The 18,828-nt window shown below is 33.8% G+C and overlaps 4 protein-coding genes and 1 long non-coding RNA gene across 9 annotated transcripts; all 5 read left to right on the top strand.

Moving 5' to 3' along the window:
• The first annotated feature begins 100 nt into the window (after nt 1-100).
• LOC107432231 (uncharacterized) lies at nt 101-625 on the top strand. The gene has a single exon (XM_016043328.3). The coding sequence runs from the start codon at nt 101-103 to the stop codon at nt 623-625; it is 525 nt and encodes a 174-aa protein (XP_015898814.3).
• Nucleotides 626-1,948: 1,323 nt separating this feature from the next.
• Nucleotides 1,949-2,638, top strand: LOC112488937 (uncharacterized). The gene has a single exon (XM_025066632.2). The coding sequence runs from the start codon at nt 1,949-1,951 to the stop codon at nt 2,636-2,638; it is 690 nt and encodes a 229-aa protein (XP_024922400.1).
• Nucleotides 2,639-3,057: 419 nt separating this feature from the next.
• Nucleotides 3,058-6,482, top strand: LOC107432256 (uncharacterized). Of its 4 annotated transcripts, none has more exons than XR_009634717.1 (6): nt 3,058-3,305; nt 3,444-3,714; nt 3,879-4,118; nt 4,578-4,723; nt 4,919-6,161; nt 6,264-6,482. It is a non-coding gene; the product is annotated as an uncharacterized LOC107432256 (long non-coding RNA). The 4 variants fall into 4 exon arrangements; XR_007238237.2 differs by having other exon boundaries at nt 3,870-4,118; XR_001582691.4 differs by lacking the exon at nt 3,879-4,118 and having other exon boundaries at nt 3,080-3,305; nt 4,919-5,071; nt 6,046-6,161.
• Nucleotides 6,483-10,943: 4,461 nt separating this feature from the next.
• LOC107433615 (NDR1/HIN1-like protein 12) lies at nt 10,944-12,077 on the top strand. The gene has a single exon (XM_016044914.4). The coding sequence runs from the start codon at nt 11,076-11,078 to the stop codon at nt 11,934-11,936; it is 861 nt and encodes a 286-aa protein (XP_015900400.1). The 5' UTR covers nt 10,944-11,075; the 3' UTR covers nt 11,937-12,077.
• A 2,647-nt stretch (nt 12,078-14,724) lies between these two features.
• LOC107432269 (NDR1/HIN1-like protein 26) lies at nt 14,725-17,137 on the top strand. Of its 2 annotated transcripts, none has more exons than XM_060812647.1 (2): nt 14,725-15,568; nt 16,738-17,137. In XM_060812647.1, the coding sequence occupies exon 1, from the start codon at nt 14,805-14,807 to the stop codon at nt 15,552-15,554; it is 750 nt and encodes a 249-aa protein (XP_060668630.1). In that variant the 5' UTR covers nt 14,725-14,804; the 3' UTR covers nt 15,555-15,568; nt 16,738-17,137. The 2 variants fall into 2 exon arrangements, with proteins under 2 accessions (XP_060668630.1, XP_015898858.1); XM_016043372.3 differs by having other exon boundaries at nt 14,726-15,577.
• The last annotated feature ends 1,691 nt before the right edge of the window (nt 17,138-18,828 follow it).

The following is an 18,828-nucleotide window of genomic DNA, read 5'->3' as shown; positions in this document are numbered from 1 at the left end:
GTCCAATAGATCACGATCCATAACCCAACTAACCCTTCTCTCAGTCACATTTGTATTCATATTTACCATCCTTATGTTCTTGCTCTGTATATTCATGTCCATGTCGCTTGGTCCTCAAGCTCCGGTGGTCGAGATGGACTCACTCTTCGTCTCCAAATTGAACGCTTCCAAAACAAAGCTAGCAGCCAACTGGGACATCATGGTGACAATATGGAACCCAAGCCTGATTTCGAAAATCTACTTCAACCGCGTGGAGGGTTTGATATCGTACAAAGATACAGCACTATCTACAAATTCAATGGAGCCATTCACGTTGGGATTGAAGGAGCAGAGAGCGATCAGAATGAGGTTTTCGACAACGGGGTTCGAGGGAGACCAACCGGTTGTGAAAGGGAGAGTTTCTCAGATGATTAGGAAAGACTATGAAGGCGGATTGACAGTAAGATTTAACATGCAGATAATGGTTTGGGCTACGTATAAAAATGGGTGGTGGGGAACACAGCGTGTGATGATGAATCCTACGTGTAATGATATGAGGGTTAGGTTTTTGCCTGGTGGAATTGGTTTTGGAAGATGGCTTGGTGAAAACCCCATGACATGCTCGGTTCCTCTACTAATTCTCTGAATTTAATTGGGATTTTTTTTTTTCCCTTTCTTTCTTTTGGGGGAAATTAATATTACTTTTTCTAATTAATTTTTGCTCGCTCTTTTGCGCGTTTTTAATGGAAAATGGATATACGGGTGATCTTATATATAAAGTTGTTGATTTTCAAAATTTATCATTCTTCCTTTGATTTTCCATTAATTCGCTGTACCTAAGCTAGCCTTGGGGCTTGATTCAAAAGAAAAAAGAAAAAAACCTTGGGGTTTGGGTTGCCTTTGAACAGTACAGATTACGTAGTTTGCAATTGCAATAATATATATATGTACTTATAATAGTTTCAAAAAAAAAAAAAAAAAAAAGGTACTTATAATGCAATAATTTATTTTGAAGTGAAACTTTACATTCTCAAATTTGGATTCTGAAGCTTCAAGGAATCACCAATACAACTAGATTGACAAGGCGCTGTTACCTTATTATCGATATTTCAGCGAATTTTTAATTTCGTAGATCCAATTTAAAATTACTAAAAAATTGGAATCCAACAAAAAATGAAGAAAATTATATATATGAATTAAATATGTATGTCTTCTTTGTGAAAGGCCAGAAGCACGTAGATAGAGAGGTTATATATATGTCTAAAAAATTTATAGCTTTAGGATGTGCTTAATGCTGAAGGATAGTATATGTATTAGAAACATTATGTGTTAAAAGGAAAAAAAGAAAAAAAAGTATATGAAATTAATAATTTAAGTTCTATAAAAAAACAATAATTGTAATTTAAGTTTTTGTCAAAAAATAATTATAATTTAAGTGTTCATGCTAATACATATATATATATATATATATATAGATATATTTATTTATTTTTTTGGGGGTTTGGAGGGGGGTTTGTTGGCGACTGCTTGAAGTTTGAAATTTTGAAAAAGAGAAACATCGCTTGACCAAACGTCTCCATCGTCATAAGTTCAAATCGAACCGCGCATCTAAATTACGAAACTCACAACATATTCATCCCAAAAAGTCTCACAAACTGCTTCAAACCGCTACTTTCTCTTCCTCTCTCCTTCACTCAAGCTCATCTCGGTAAGACACTGCCATTCGAATTTGCTAACTAAATCAGAAAAAAAAAAAAACTCTGTTTTTCACACTCTGTATTCTGGCACTCCAATCGTTGTACTAGTTGAAATAAAAAATAGAATGATCAAGCGCTTGTGATCATATTTGAATAATCAAGAATCAAGATTATTGGAGTTCAAAAATCATCTTTTAACTTGCATTAATTTCATGCATACAATTTATATTTCTCTCTCCCTCGGTGTGTTTTTCTTGCAGAAAGAATGACCAATGGCTTCTCTATGGAAGAAAGAGTCTATAAACCTAAGCAAATTCTTGAGTAATATTCTACCCGTTGTGTTGGTAGGAGGTCTAGCCACTGCCATTTTACTCTCTTTCGTCTCCTTCAGCAACTACTTGGACTCCAAGTCCGGCCCACAAACGGAGCCTCTTTTTCTCCATTTAGATTCATTTTCCGTATCAAATTTCAAGGTTTCCAATTCCTCGTTTTCGGCCCAATGGGATGCCAAATTGACCTTCAAGAACCGAAATGGTGGGTTGAAGATCGTCCTCTATGCCTTTCACATTTCTGTGTGTTACAATGAAGGTGGCGATGTCCCTTTATCGTGTGCTTTTGTGGATGAAATCCAAATTTATCCCAAGAAAGAACAAACGGTTGAGATTAGATTTGATAGAACAACATCAGGATCATTATCGTGTGGTGATCATGATCATGAAAAGGGATTTATGGAGGGTCAGATGATGAAGAAGTTGAATGAAGATGTGAAGAGTGGGGACCTCAATTTGAGCTTGAGAATGGAGACAAATGCTTTCTATGGTATTAGATTGTTGGGTTTTGGAACCACTCTGGTTTTAACTCCCAACTGTCAAGATTTGAATGTTAAGTTTTTGGGTCAAAGTGGTGAGGGAAAGATGATGGGTCAACGGAATTGCTCCATTCCTTTGCCTAAATTGATTTGATTAATGTACACATTATTTTTAATTTATTATATTACTCTCTCTCTTTTTAAAACACTTTTAGATCTTATCATATAGGAGTTTTTATTTTTAATTTATAGTTTTTGAAGCTGACTTATTTGGTCACTTTTTTTGTTTTTTTATATAAGTTGTTTAAAAAAAAAAAATTTCAAATATAAGTATCTTCTGTTAATTATATGCTCCTGTACACATTATATATCAAAAAACAGCCGTACTTTGCTAGATAACTAATGCCAGAAAAGACTTAATTTACCTCAAATAAATAAGTACCACTAGTTATGGTGATTTTCGTTTATTATTATAACTAAAATTCAGTTAAAAGAACTTCTTTTAACCCCAGGGAGGCCAAAATTTCTTCTTCTTTTTTTTTTTTTTTTTTTTTTTCGGTTGTTGTTGTTAAATAGTTTTAAGTAGGCTATGAGACGTTTTATGCTGTAATCAATATTATAAATATATTATAAAAGACTGTTTCAGTATAAATATGTTTCTTCTAATTGGATATTTTATTTTTAATTTTATTTATTTATTTATTTTTTTTGTTTCGTATAATAAATACATTTGTTTGTTCCTTTCTCCTCCCCAAGAAAGGAGTGAGAAATTCGACAAATTAAAGTTGTGTGTGTGGCTAGTTTTGTTTGTTGGGGAATCGGTATGTGAATTTCTGAGATACCCATTTGATAATTTTGAATAAATTTCAAAGGGTTTGAATAAATTCACTCTGTGCTTTTTGGGGGGAATTCTGAGGGTTTAAAGGGTTGTTTTTTGATGATGGGTTTCTTGCTTGCAGGTCGGTCTGTGGGATGGCCACTGATTATGGGAAGGTGGAAAGGTGGGGGATTGAGAATAGAGGTCCAATACCCATTTGAGAACAGGTACTGAGTAGGTCGTTGCTTGGAGAAGGATTTGGAAATGATGGACTACGGTACTGTTATCAACCTGAGTGGTTGCCGGAAACAGAGGATACAACTTTCCTGAGTGGCAGGGCTGTGTGTCAAGATTGCGATATCTATCTTCTTGATCGTGCTGTTGATGCTCACACTGGATCGGAACTATTTAAGGTTTGCAGGCACTACCATATGTTTTCTTCAATGACTTATTTTTAATCAAGAGTATCGAACTGCTAGCTGTAAAATTTTCATTGTACTATAAAATTTGCTTCTATAATCTTCCAATGTTATGTTGATCTTATTATGGTAATGAGATGCGATGATAGTACAATTAGGAAAGTATGATGGGCTTCTAGATTCTGGATTGGATTTCGAGCACCAGTAACTAGCTGCCCACGAAACCTCCATGGATCAATAACCCACAAAAAGGAAAAGTAAATTCTCCATGAACAACTGGATATGTATCATCTTCTAGCCATGGGGAAGCCAATGTTGAAAACAACTCTGTGGTCCAACTTAAGTCTGAGAAGGGGATTCCGAAGCTCATTAATGAGGAAGAGAAAGAAAGTGGCAGGGTGAGCTTGAATGTGTATACTATAAACAATATTTCACCGAGTTGTTAAGGATATCAACACTGACTTTGGATTCTAGAATAATTTATAATATTCTGTTATCGTCATTAATAGTGTATATTCGAGATTCTGCATTCCACCTACAAAGCTAGGCGTATCCAAATCGCTGACTGCATTAGCTTCTTCATTGCTTTGCTCTCAAGGTTTAGAGTTTTTCCAGGCATCTAAGATTGAAAATCTTCTTTTCCCAATTTTTTATTTTATTTTTTTATTTTTGGTTACCATCAACTCATCTCCATACGACAGAAAATTGTTGGATAACTACAAACTGCTTGTTTTTCACTCTTAAAACTACATTGTGCTAATAGTTTTCCGTGGTCCGTACAGTACAATCTAATTTTATACAGTTTGAGATTAATGGGTTTATAGGTTCTTAAACTTGGAAAGGCTTTCTCTGTGCAGAAAATATTTATCAGACGAAAATAGGGATGCAAAGATATCATCGTGGGATCTATAAGTCCATTACTAGCATCGTCTGCTCAAGCATGTCGCAGTTGGATGATAAAAATCTTGTTTTCAGCATGTTAGAGAATATATTACTTATTATAGTAAGTTTACTAAAATATTTCCATGATTATATGTGATATCTGTATTTAGTTGTATTTAGTTGTTACTTTTTCACTAATGCTTCAGAAATTATTGTTGCATAGGTGATTTTTACTCAAGTTATAACATTCTTGATTACTCCTCAATAAATTTCCTTGAAACTGAAGACTAAATGGTGAGATTTCTTTATGTCTCAGGTACTTAAGCCTCCCCTAGATGATGCCTGTGATATGCTAAGAGTACTAATCACACTGGACTCAAACTCCCACAAGACTTTCTCAACAGAGTATTACAAGTCTAGTCAATTTCCTTTCTGAGTATCTTCTGAGTATCTTATTGATGTTGTTCATGTAAGTATGTTTCTTGTCTAACATCAAATTTAAGCTGCATTTTATATTATTTATTTATTTACTTTTTGCTAAACAACTTTCTTATTATTTACTTGCTATACATGTTCAATTCTACCTTTACGCTTCCCTCTTTCTTTGTTTGTTTTCATTATGGCCAAGTGGACAAATAAGTGACTACAGAATCATGTTTCAACTTAATAAGTATGTTTTCATGCTCCTAGCATCTCCTTTTTTATGGAAGTGATTATTGAGGAGCATTAATTCAGTTGTTCACACTTCGGAAATGCTACTATGATAATGTCTCCTGTTTCATTCAGTTTTTATGGCTCAAAATAAGCTATGATGACTATAATTGTTACCTTTATACCAATATATGGTGTCCACACTCCTTAATTTGGGATTTTAGGAGGGTTGATTACGTTAATCTAGTGAATGCACACACCAATTATTTAAGGACACAAGAAAATTATTTTAATTTGATGAGATAAAATTACGAAATCACATGGTATCTGGTATCTGCTGCCTTCTCATTGTGTGATATCAACTTCTATGCATAGATTGTAGTTAAGATGCTTCTAGTAGTGTTTGGTCGCCTGCGATGGGCTTGTGGTAGCATATATTGTTGGATGGGTTTCAGTAAATTAGGAGTTTTCATGTTAGTGTCTTTTTGACATGATTTCCACATCCTGCTGTGTGAACTCATGCACTGTATCTTAGTGTGGTTATTTTTCTGTTTTCCATTTATTTCTTTCCTGAGTAAGGTGTTCGCTCATGTTAGCATTTTATGATTCTAACTGAGGCTTGTAGTTATTCGTGGTGATGCCTTCTAATGTATTCGTTCCCGAAGATGAGTCTATACCTTGCTTTTTTCTTGTTTGAGAGAAGCCATGTGCTTTTAAATCTTGTTTTGAAAATTTTTGGCTCAATTATTTCTTGTAATCGTGGTCAATATGCAACAAATCCTTCAAGTACAGTAGATTCAATTGTTTCTTTCCTTCTATCGATGCACAAGGATGTTAAGATTTGGCAAATTATATCTTCGCTCAAGGCTGATGTTGACAGTATTTTGCAGAATATTATTTGTTTGCAGGTAAGATCTTCCACCCTTGAGTCTGCATTTCATGGATTTGCGTTTATTTTGTTTCATTGTTAAACACTGAAGGCATGTTGGTTTTCTACTTTCTTCATGCAGTCATCGGAGGAAATCAGCTTGACCCTTGAAGAAGGACACAAAGTACAACGTGCTATCAGTCAATTGAATATTATTAGCAGCACAACCGAGAAAGGGAAAAAAATTTATCTTTTTAATGGTATATTATTTTTTTATCAATATTGTTAATTAATTTTGTTAAATATATTTTGCATTTAGTTTATTTTTCCTGCTTTGCTTTGAATATATATATATATATATATTGAAAATGTTGGGTTGAAGATGGTTCTTTGTAGATTTTATACGTGTTTAAAAGAATGTTGGTAATTATTTCTTTTCTTTTTATAAAGATTAACAATTATCTTTGTATGAAGAATAAATATTTTCATAAAAATAAATAAATAAAATTGACGAGTGCAATTTAAAGCTTTCGATCACTAGAACTTGAAAATGGATGCTTGAAATGTTGAAACGTTTAAAAGAATATTGTATGTTTGTAAAAGGGAGGTGTTTAAAAAATATGAAAGGAAATAACGTTGAAAGAAATAGTTTTCAATATTATTTTTTTGCTAAAGCTTATTAGCGAAATATAATCTCACTTAAGATTCATTTTTGATATCAAAATCAATAATTAGGAACGAAAATATAATAAAGTAAGATTCAAGTTATTAGTCTTTAAATAATTATAAAATTACAATTTAAATTCTTTAATTTAGAATTTTATTGATAAAAAAATCTTTAATTTATATTTTATTAGTGTTTTGGTCAGAAAGAGGGAGAAAGAAGCTTAATTTTCCTCTTAATCATTTTTTAGTTAACAAAGAAAGTAATTTGTGTATCTATGCGGCGATGCCATACCTAAAATATACAAGGTTAATTAATATATTTATTTAAATAATAATATGTTGGAAAAAAAAAAACAACATTTGTACTCAGTGACAAAAATTATTATTCTTAAACTATTATTTAAGAATAAAAAATAAGCTATTATTTAAATAAACTATTATTTAGAATTGTTTTATGGTAAACAGAAACTACACAATCCGAAATTTTTTTTTTGAAATTCTTAGTAAGTAGTTCTCCTTATAAATGCAACTTTCTCCAAAAAAATAAATAAATAAATTACATGAAAAAAAAATGGTACAGTAATGAATCGATATGCGGAAAGGCAAGAAAATAATAATAATAATAATAATATCCCACTAAAATACTGGGTCTTATTTTTAATTAAATTCCTTGTACAGTAAAAAATTTGGTGGTTTCCAAATCGTGGTTAGCCTAACCTAATTACGCTATAACGGCTATAATTCTTTTTGCTTTAGGAAACCAAATACTATTTGGTTTTAGGAAACCTTCCTATTCTGCTTAGAAGACCTATCTATATGTATATATATATACACATTAACATATGATTATCTTTCATATACTTCACTATTACTAGTTCTTGTTCATTCCGATCAAATTAAAGCCTTTCTCTCAACCTGTTTTTTTTAGCAAAACCTTTAATTCTTTGTCTTAATATAAGGGAAGAAAAAGAAGAAGATCGATTTAAAGATGGATGTGGCAGTGCACCCATTAATCTCTCGCCGTCATACCAAAAACTTGTCTCCTCTAGACCCTCGCTTTATATGCACGGGCAAGTGGCGAAGAACATCATCCTCTAGGTTTAGCCCTAGGCCTAGCCCTAATTATTTCCTCAAGAATTGTAATGGCAGTTGGAGAAGGACATCGTCTCCAATCCCAGATTACCTTATGAATTTCAACGGCGCAATATCTCAAAGATGCCATCCCTCAATGCCAAGAGAAGCCGTGGTTGCTAAACCCTCTTCTTGCACTAAGCTCAACGGCCGGCTGCCGAAGATAATACTAATAAAGCGTGGAGAGGATTTGTCTGAATCATTGAAGCAGGAGATGAGTAGTACTGGAGGAGTAGTTTCAGATGAATCGAAGCTTTTCAGTGGCTCTTTTTTGTCTTCTGACTCACCCAGTCCGAGTTCGCTCCCTATTCCCAGTTTCGTGGTCGACAAAAAAAGGGTTACTTTTAACATGGATGACGAAGCTGATCTGGACTTGGAACTCCTGGAATTTGGCTTTCTTGCTGCTTGAATTGAATTAATTGTTTATATATATATATATATATAGACTTATTTAGTATCTTGTTTTTGAACTTGGTTCTGTAGTTTCTTTTGAACAACTGCCCAACTTTCTCTAGTTTATTACTGTTGAATCTTTTTTGTTGGATAGCTTGTAGTGAAAAGTCTGTAAACTTAAAAAAAAAAAAAAAAAAAAAGAGTTGTGGATGTATGAAATTGATAATTCTTTCTTGAAAAAGAAACACTACTTACGGTCTCAAACAAATTAGATGCTTTTTATTTTTGGTTAAATTAACGATGATGAACTATACAATCACTGATTGTCCTCCCTTTATTTATCTTTTCAATCACAAAAGCAGCAATAATTTACGATTAGGACCCATATTTTCTTTTAATTATTAATTTCATGCAAACCAAAACCAAAACCAAAACTATAAAATGATAAGGCTTTCCAATGGAATATGTTGTCAAACATGATACCCCTCGTGCCTGGTGCTTACAATCTGCCATCGGTCAACTGAGGATTATAAGTTATTACAAGCTGCGAGAAAGAAAAAAAAAAAAGTCTTTTTAATTGTATATTATTTTTAAATCAATAATGTTAATCAATTTATGTTAAGTATACATTTTAATTAAAAAAAATTTCCTGCTTTGCAGTTGAATATATATATATATATATATTGAAAAATGCTTAGGTTGAAGATGGTTCCTTCTAGCTTAATTTTATAGTTTTTACATGGACATGTTGGTAATGATTACTTTTCTTTTTATGAAGATTAATTAACGATTATTTTTCTATGAAATAATATTTTCATAAAAATAAATATAAATCGAGGAATGCAATCTAAAGTTTTCGGATCACTTGAAATATAAATGGACGTTATTGAAAACATTTGAAAATTTCTATGTTAACTAATTTAATTTTTCTTATAGATTTTTCTAAGTTAACTAATCCGAAATAATTTAATTCTATGAAAAAAAAAATGATATATTAATGAATCAATATCAGAATGAGGAGAAAAAAAAATCACTGCTAAAAGAAGCCACTAATATGGTTGCAAAACTCTCTGCTTGTACTAAGCAGCTTAACAAGGGGCCGAAGATACTAGTTATAAAGCGTGGTGAGGATTTTTCTGAATAGTTGAAGAAAGAGATGTGTGAAGGAGTTTTAGAGGAGCCGAAGCTTGTCAGTACTGGCTCTTTTATGGCTTCTGACTCACCGAGTCCGAGTTCGCTCCCTGTTCCGAGTTTCGTAGGCTACAAGAAAAGGGTTACTTTTAATATGGAAGATCAAGCTTTGGACTTGGAACTCATGAAATTTGGCTTTATTGCTGCTACTGCTTGAATTGATATTTAGCAGCTTGCTTTAGAACTTAGTTCTGTAGTTTCTTTTGAACTACGAGCTGTCCAAACTTTCTCATAGACAGCAAGTAAAGCTTGAAGTTCGATGAAAAAATTCAGCAGTAAAGTTTGCTTCTATAATCTTCCAATGCTTTTAAAACTATAATCTTGTTGAGTTGTTTAAATAAACTTAATATAATTTCTGACTAAGAATAATATTTTTGCACCTACTAAAAGCAAATAAAGCATTTCAAATTTGACACGAGCATACCGGCCTATGTGTCCCTTCAATGGTTTAATATCAACTTTTTCTGTGAGCTAGGATGTTACCACTATCCTGACCCCCCATAGCCTAATGATGTTTGTAGGGCTTTAAGGTTTCAGCAATATTTTATTTCTTTTTTCAATTTTGGATATAATTCAACTTAGAAAAAGGAAAATTCATTTAGTTGGATATATGAATATCATTTGTAAATTTTTAAAAACACATTTTGACTTTTTTTATACTAAAAATCTATATGAAAAAGTAAACCTATAACACCAACCTATTAACTATTTATATATCATTATACGTTTATAATAGTCAAAAGGTGGAGGTTTTTCATAAAGTAAAACCAATACAATATTAGTGGTAGACATTTTTTTTTTTGACAGCATCGTTTTTTGTATGACTTGTGTCTGGTAACGTGAAGAACACAAAAGAGGCATTTATAATGTATGATTAATTTACCGAGTAATTTTCAAGAAGCATGCGGTGTGGGTGAAAATGTATTCCATATACGTGGCAAGCTCTCGGACAGGTCGCAGTCGGACTCTCAGGTCCAAATGACATCTATACCTCTGTAACGTAACTTCCCTCCTCTTTTAAGCATCAAGAGCAGCTTCCAAGAAAAAGCCCCTCCCGTTAGAAACTGCAGAACTACATTAAACTATTCTTTTTCTTTTATTTCCGTTTTTATATATTTATATAATTTCAGAATATTTTCACAAATATATATATATAATTTCCGAATATTGTGTACGGACCTTTCGATGTCATTCATGGAAATCAAATCATGAATCATATTTTCATATGTAAATTCATTTGTTTTTTTTGCTAAATTATGTAACTTCTTAGTAAAAGCAGCAAACTGCTGAATTTATATACCATATATTGCTTAACATAGTCTATCATAAAATAAACAAAAAACATTGCTTAACATAGAACTCATCGTAACAAATCCGTTTTATTATGCTTTTTACGCGTTTCTAACGAATCTATTTTTTGACCCTTCACCTTTTTATCTCTCTTTCCTTCCCTACTCTTCGTTGTCATTTCTCTCCCAAAAATAAAAATAAAAAAGAAAAAAACTTCTCTCTCTCTCCCTCTGCCTGTCTCTCTGTAGATTCTAGGGGAGAGAGAAAGTTTATACAGGAAACCATGAAAGCTTCTTCTTCATCATCATCATCATCATCATCCGATGACCAACCCAAGAAATACCCGGTGGGTCATTCGGACATGAACTATCATCATCATCAGCCCACAGGCAACCACCAAGGTTACCCACCATCTTCGGTGACGGGTTACCCGCCAACAGTGGGTTATCCACATGGCCAACCCGGATATCCACCCCAGTATCAAGGCTATCCTCCCAATGCCTATAACTATCATCCGTCGGGTCCTTATTACAACCCGCAATCCGAATCTCCGGCCGGCTCGGCTTTTGTTCGCGGGTTCGTTGTCATGTTCATCATACTGATTACATTAACATGTATATCCAGCATCATCGTTTGGATTGTTCTACGCCCCGCGACTCCCGAATTCAGAGTCGATTCGTTAACCGTCACGAATTTCAATGTCTCGAAGGCGAACTTCACGGCGAATTGGGAGGCGAACATCATGGCCTACAATCCCAACCACAGACTGAAAGTGTACTTCGATCGGGTGCAGAGTTTCGTTTATTACGACGAGGATCACTTGTCGTCGGCGGCGGTGGATCCGATGTTCTTGAACACCAAGGCACGTGAGGAGATGAAGCTCAAGTTGGCGACCAACAGTATGGACGAGCACGTGGTTGCTGACTGGGTGTTGGACGACATTGTAAAGGAACGGAACGGCGGGTCGGTGACATTCAATATGAGAATGTTGGTGTTCTCGACGTTTAAATCTGGGGTTTGGTGGACCAGACACGCCACTTTGAAGGTTTTCTGTGAGGATTTGAAGGTTGATTTTATCGGCAATGCAATGGACGGGAAGCTAGCCGCTGCGAAAGACGAGCAGTGTATCGTTTATTATAGCTGATCAACTATACTTTTTCTTTTAATTTTTATTTTTATTTCTCATAGATATTGTAATTGTGTGGTGATGGATAATGTAGATATTTCCCATGGAAATAGTTATTCATCGATTTGTAGATCAATTAATTGTTACATATTCTTCTTTACTCCCTTTTTTTTCATTAATCTCTCTCTCTCTCACTCTCTCTCTCTCTCTCTCATCTTTTCATTTAAATTTAAGACTAGTGGTTTCAATTAATTTATGATATTGGATCAACAGTGTAATTTTTTACCCATTAAAACATGTTTAATTAATTTGTCTATCTCAAAATTGTTTTCGAGTTGAAATAGTCCTACTTAATAATATGGGACTCAAAATATCATGTTTATAAAGGAAGACAATGTATTTTTTACTCTGCAGACTGTACTTTTTTTTTTAATTAAATAGTGCAATTTCGGAAGAGAGCTAGGCATCTTCCATATGGATTAATTCAGATAGCTTTGCCAAAAAAATAATAATAATAATAATAATAAAAATAAAAGTGAAAAAGCAAGTAGCATAGCCTAGAATGTAGCTGTTTCCAGGCAATATATGCTGGTGTGCTTTGTTAAAAATATTTATATTAATGGTTTTGGCTTTCTTGTTTTTGCTGTTGTTTTATCCAGCACAGCAGGGTGGTCCAGCAATCGGGATAACAGTGCCGGATGGAACAATAACCTCTAAAAAATGAGGCTCTTATTTTTTATTTTTTTTTCTTGTTTTTAGAAAGGCTTTTTTTTTCTTTTTTTCTTTTTCCTTTTTGGGTAAAATTTCCATTTTTGTTTTAGGGTTTTTTTTCTTGTTTTGGCGAAATCTTCATGTCTATCAGACCTTAAATTTTTGGGGTCAATCAATCAAACCATTTTGACCCAAAAAAAGGGAAGAAAAAAGAAAAAAGAAAAACTTGGAGCTCTGTTTTTCACATAATTTAAAATCCTAACTTCTTAAGACTTAAGTGCATGGATTATTAACGTTGTCTCAAACTTAAACTCTCTCTCATCTTTTTAAATGTAAATTAATGGTTGCCATTAATTCATGACATTGGATCAATAAATAATGTAATTCTTTACCCAAAAAAACATGTTTAAATTAGTTTGTCGGTTTCCATATAGAAATAGTCCTACTTTTTATAATCCGTGTCTCAAATATCATGTTTATAATGGAAGACAATATATATATATATATATATATATTACTCTGTAGTTTTGTTAAGTAAACAGTGCAGTAATTACCAAAAAATAAAATAAAAAATAAATAAATAGTGCAGTTTTTAGTAAAGAGCTAGGCATCTTCCATATGGACTAATTCAGACGGCTTTACTAAGGAGGACCAAAAAAACAGAAAAAGGCAAATGGCGTGGAGTGGAGAGCAGCTGTTTCCAGGCAACATATGTTGGTCTGCTTTTCAGGGCTTTGTGTGGTAGAAAATCCCGCTTGTTATGAAATAGCATCATGGATTCGGCTATCCTGTTTTTGCTCTTGTTTTATCCAGCACAGCAAGCCGGTCCAGGAATTAGGATAACAGTGCTAGCTCGAACAGTAAACTCTAAAAAAAAGGCTTTTCTATTTTGTTTTTGTTTATATAAAAAAGGATTTATTACGTATTATTATACATTTCAACCAATTTGATTGGATTATCACATAGATAATTATGTATTCTTCTCTCTAACAATGTAGAAGGTTTTTTCAAAATAAAAAATAAAAACAACATAGAAGCTTGTTATTAGTTATCACATATTAAAAGGGACAAATATAACCATTTTTTTTTTTTGTGTTTTTTCTAATGGAAGTAATTGAAGAAAAGTAAAAGTCAAATGTAAATTTCTGGTCTGTTCTAGCTCAAATCCACGTACATAGAAATGCATGTCGACTCTCTTCATCTTACCATACATATTGGAATAGAGAACTATCATGTATTTTGCACCAAAATAATAATAGTAAAAAGATGCTTTTAAAAAAGAAAAAAGAAAAAAATCAAAAGCACCAAATGGTTCTTTTCTATTTCTTATTTTTTTAAGTTTTACCTTTTAAGAGACAAAAATAATAAATAAATGAAGGAAAGGTTAATAATGAAGATGCAGGGATCGCATTCCATTTTCATCCTTTTATCTTATCTCTTTTACCCAATAATATAGAGAAACAGTACAATATGTAGAAAATGGAAATTTTCATTTTCATTAATTTCAAATCAAACATATAGATTAAAAAAATAAAGAAAAAAAATTGGTGTCATTTTTTTAATAATTACGTGGGTTTCACCACCACGCAAGTAAATTATTTCAGTGATTTTGTTTCCCAGCATCCATCCAACATTATATATATATATATATATATATATAGAGGAATTTAAATTCATGATGTGAATGGAAATTTATGACTAAAAGGTTTTAACAAATTAATGCAAAACGCGCCGCGATGTCTCCATTGATAGCGCCATAGATTAGCGGGTAAGCCAACCATTTAACCATTTGGCTTTTTAAATAAAAAAGAAAACATTTGGTAATTTCACCATCAAGGACAGGACAAGTAAATTTATTTTTATTTTCCAAAATCAATAGTATCATTAATATATTATCTTACAAAAAAAAAAAAAAAAAAAAAAAAAAAAACAAAGAATTATATAAATCCAAATCCTTTGTAGTTTTTATTGGTAATAAAATCATTTATAGTTGGTATTATCAGGAAACAAAAAAATTTATGACCTCGAATCAAATCCCAACACGCGTTGATACAGAAAGATCATATATGCTGTTAAGCTCAAATCACTTTTCTCAATTCTCTCTCTCTACGCAACCAAAATATCCCATAAAAACCCATCCTTACTCTGCAATTTATGTGATCCAATCCAAACCCAATGGCTACGGCATCCGAAGCCCAAGATAAAACGGTAACCGGCTATCCGGCTCAGTCTAGCCATGTCGTCGCCGGTTACCCAGCTGGCACTAGCTACCCCTATGCGGCTCCGCCGCCGCCACGCCCCTACTCCAACACCTTTCAACCGTTCGGCGTCACCCAGCCGCGCCGAGCCGAGCGCACTATCCTCTGCCGCTTAATAATCGCGATGGCGGTGGTCCTGTCCATCTTCAGCGTTATATTTTTTCTCACCTGGCTCATTCTCAAACCCCACCTCCCCGAGTTCCGAGTCGACTCAGCCACCGTGTCCCCACTCAACGCGACTCAATCCGAGTTGACAGCCACCTGGAACTTCACCCTCTTCTCCAGGAATCCCAATTCCAAGCTCAGCATCTACTATGACCGCCTTCAGGCCTCGGTCCACTACGATGACGACCTTCGAATTGGAACGACGACGTTGCCTCCCTTCTCTCTGAAGAAGAAGAACGATACCAGGCTCAGTTTCGAAGTCGGAGCGGTCAGCGAGTACGTGGGTCAGGAGGCTGTGAATGAAATTTTGGATGGAAAGGCTCGTGGGTCGGTGAAATTTGGGGTCCGATTGTTGGCTTGGGTTAGATTTAGGTCCGGGTTTTGGCGGATGAGGCCGCACTTGTTGCGGGTCGACTGCAGCCCGTTGGAATTCGGGTTTGGCCGGAATAGTGTGACGGGGACTTTGAAGGGTCAATCGACGGCGTGCGAAGTGTATCTGTGAATGAAATTGAAATGGTTCATCCTGTAAGCTCGTAGATATTCTTAATATTTGGTTATAAATTAATATCATAATATTAATAAATTTTATATTGCTTTACGAAGCACAATTTCGTTGCCAAAATTAATTTTCTCTTCCTTAGAATTTTATGGATAATTCATCGAATGGCTTCACATTCTAGTGTTTCTCATGTTAACAGTGTTTTGATGATGTTTGAAATTTGAATTTTTTAAAACGTAATGAATTATCATCTGTGTTATGAATTGGAATGTAATATTGCAGAACCGTTCTTATCAGCTGAGATTTTCTGTTAGTTTCTTGGGGGTTTACTTCAGATTCACAGATTCCTAATGTGTGTCTGCATGACATCCAACGACTGTTAGACTGGGACACCTATTCTTTTGATCACAATTACAGGATTCTAGATAGTGGTAAAAATAGGGAAAAAGTTGATATTATTTGTTTGCTTGTTAGTTATTTAACTAGATGAAAGACCTTAGAAATCTTTATGTTTTCCCCCTATTCAATGAAATCCTGAGTCTTACACACACACACACACATATATATATATATATGAATTCTCCTATTAGGCCATCCTAATGGTCCTAAAACCCCTCTAGACTAGACTAATGAGTCCTTCAGCCAACACACTACAGATATGCATTGAGTATTCTGACTCTTTTTGAGCGAGAGGAACATTACTTTGAGGGAGGGAAATTGTGGTTTTCTAATAGGCAGAAGTGGCTGGCATGTTGTCACCTTCATTCACCTCACTAATCAGCCATTGGATTGCTGCAAGGGCTGGGATTTAAAAAGATATATATACAGGAGTATTCTTATGCTGGCTGACTTCATCCGATTACATATAATCCATAACAATTTTCAAAATGGTTTTTAGATCTTTAAAGCAAGACAGTTTCTTGTTGTGCTGTGTCGTTGTACCTCATTCTATTTTATGCATTTGTTAGTAGTTTCTAGATATATTTAACCATGGAATTGAGAATCTAAATTTAAGTTTCCCCTGTCTCTCTTCTTGACAACTTTAGTGTACAAGTACTAATTCCTACTTGAACATGTATTGGAGATTATTTAAGCAATGATTAGATTTTAGTTTGGGTTTATGGTTTTAATATGCTGTGCGATGGAAAACGTTTATGGTTTTGATTTCCTTTTCTTCTGATTACAGTTGGCATTGTATCGACGTAATACTGATGAGTGGTGGCAACATAAATTACTAGGTAACAAGTTTGCCAGCAGAATATTGCAATACTATTGGCTTTAAGGGAACAACAAGCCTGCAAGTTACGCAATGAAGGTAAGCTTAGATAAGTTTTTGGCAAAGGCTTGAGGAGGCCAAATAGACCCAGCTTATTGGTACTGGTACGAATTTAAGATGAAGCTAAAATCACTTGCACATAAATTTTTCTAAGATGTGGCTAAAACCAGTTACACTCTAGAGTGGCTATATATGTTTGTGATGTTTTCTTTTTGATGGAATTACCGGTGGATGGTGATGTAATCAAAATTCTTTGATGTAGAACTTATCTTTGAGGTATTTGTTGAAATGATTAGAACATGCTTGAACAGTTCGTTTCACGACTATAGGAAGGAATTGAATATCTGGAAATCTGGCTGTAGGGTCGATTATGGTTAGCTTGGGGCAATTATTTCTTGTGTGACCTGATTAGTACTGCATTGCATGCAATTTTTTAGGCAAAGAAAAATAAAATCACGCTTCATTTATGCTATCTCAGTCTAAGTATGACTAGGAGATTAGCAAGTAGCAAGCCAGTACACTTAGTAAGGTCAAAGGTGCTTTACTCTGAATATTTTGCTAATTTTCACTTCAGTATTAGGATTTATATATCATAATTGTCTTGTGGAACGTGTGGAGTTAACTTCTGTAGATTGTAAGACTTAGTGCTTGTAAGTTGTGAAAGGTTAGATATTTTGACTAACTAATACAGGTTTGTTCCTTGACAATTTTAGCCCTATAATTTTAAACTGAATAAATTTTCGCATGTTTTGCATTGAAATTTTCGTCCTGACCCCAAAAGTCAAGTTAAAACTCAAAGTGGGAATACTTTGCATTTCAAAATGAGCTACAACATTTACTTTTCTAATTATAGCAGTAACTAAGCAACGATTTTGCTATGAGGATTGTAATTGACCAAAGCGGTGAAGGGCATGTCTCGGACTGAATATATTTTCAGCACCAGAATGCTTGCCCTATTTGATTTTGGGATTTTAGTTGGGATGCAATATGGTGCGAGTGTGCTGAGGTAGCTTTAGTAACTTTTTCTGCCTTCATGAGATTTTGCTCCATGTTTGGTGCTTGCGTTACTAGAGTCAAATCTTGTGACCTTCTTTTATGGATGTTTGAGTCTAATCTTGCGTCTGAAATTATTATTATTATTATTATTCAATTTTCCAAAAAATTCTTTAATATGATTTCAGTGAGGGATTGATGACTTTTAAAATATACGCCTTAATGATACTCAACAGTTTGTTCCAAAGAAAAAACAAGGGGTCTCTGAAAACAAAGAGGTATTGAAATTGAATAATTGTTTGTGCCATGAATTATACTTATGATTGCCTAATCATAGCGACTATAATTGGCGTTAATATTTAGGTGCTAAAATGGTAATAAATGCGTTATCGTGGTTGAATTACCCAGAAACAAAGAAGCTTGAAGTATATAATTGACATCCACTCAAAAAGCAAAAAATTCATCCATTTGGTCTTGGGCGTCCATTTCTTTCAATGCATAGCCCAAGCTCTATTGATAGAGCTCGAATATTATTGGAGCTTGTCTCCTGAGCCATTACTATGACTTGCCAATCCCTCGGTCCATAGGTAATAGTTGTCCGGTATCAATTTTTGTCTTGCAATTTTAATATTTGAGAAATACATCTAAAGTGGGTGTGTTTTTTTATTTTTTATTTTTTATTTTTTTTATTTTTTTAAATCTGGTGTTAGAATCAGGTTTTCTTAGTATATTCATCAGCTGCACACATCCTCATCCTAATAAGGTTATAGGTCTGGCTTGTCCAAATAATTCTCGTCTTTTTATGGGTCACATCGTGTTGAGATTTCTGGCATAAAAAACGTGTCATTTTAAGATTTTCAATGACATTTTAGTTGAAGCAACTTCTTCTTCTTCTTCTTCTGATTTTTTTTTTTTTTTTTTTTTTGGGGGGTAGCATTTTATGCATTTTTTGTTAACTAAATGGGAATATTTTCCGCGAAAGATGTGTAATAAAGAAACCATGAGAGC

This window comes from Ziziphus jujuba, chromosome 11, assembly GCF_031755915.1.
Source record: "Ziziphus jujuba cultivar Dongzao chromosome 11, ASM3175591v1".
In the NCBI taxonomy this organism is placed as follows: domain Eukaryota; kingdom Viridiplantae; phylum Streptophyta; class Magnoliopsida; order Rosales; family Rhamnaceae; genus Ziziphus; species Ziziphus jujuba.
This window is presented reverse-complemented; position numbering and strand designations above follow the sequence as displayed.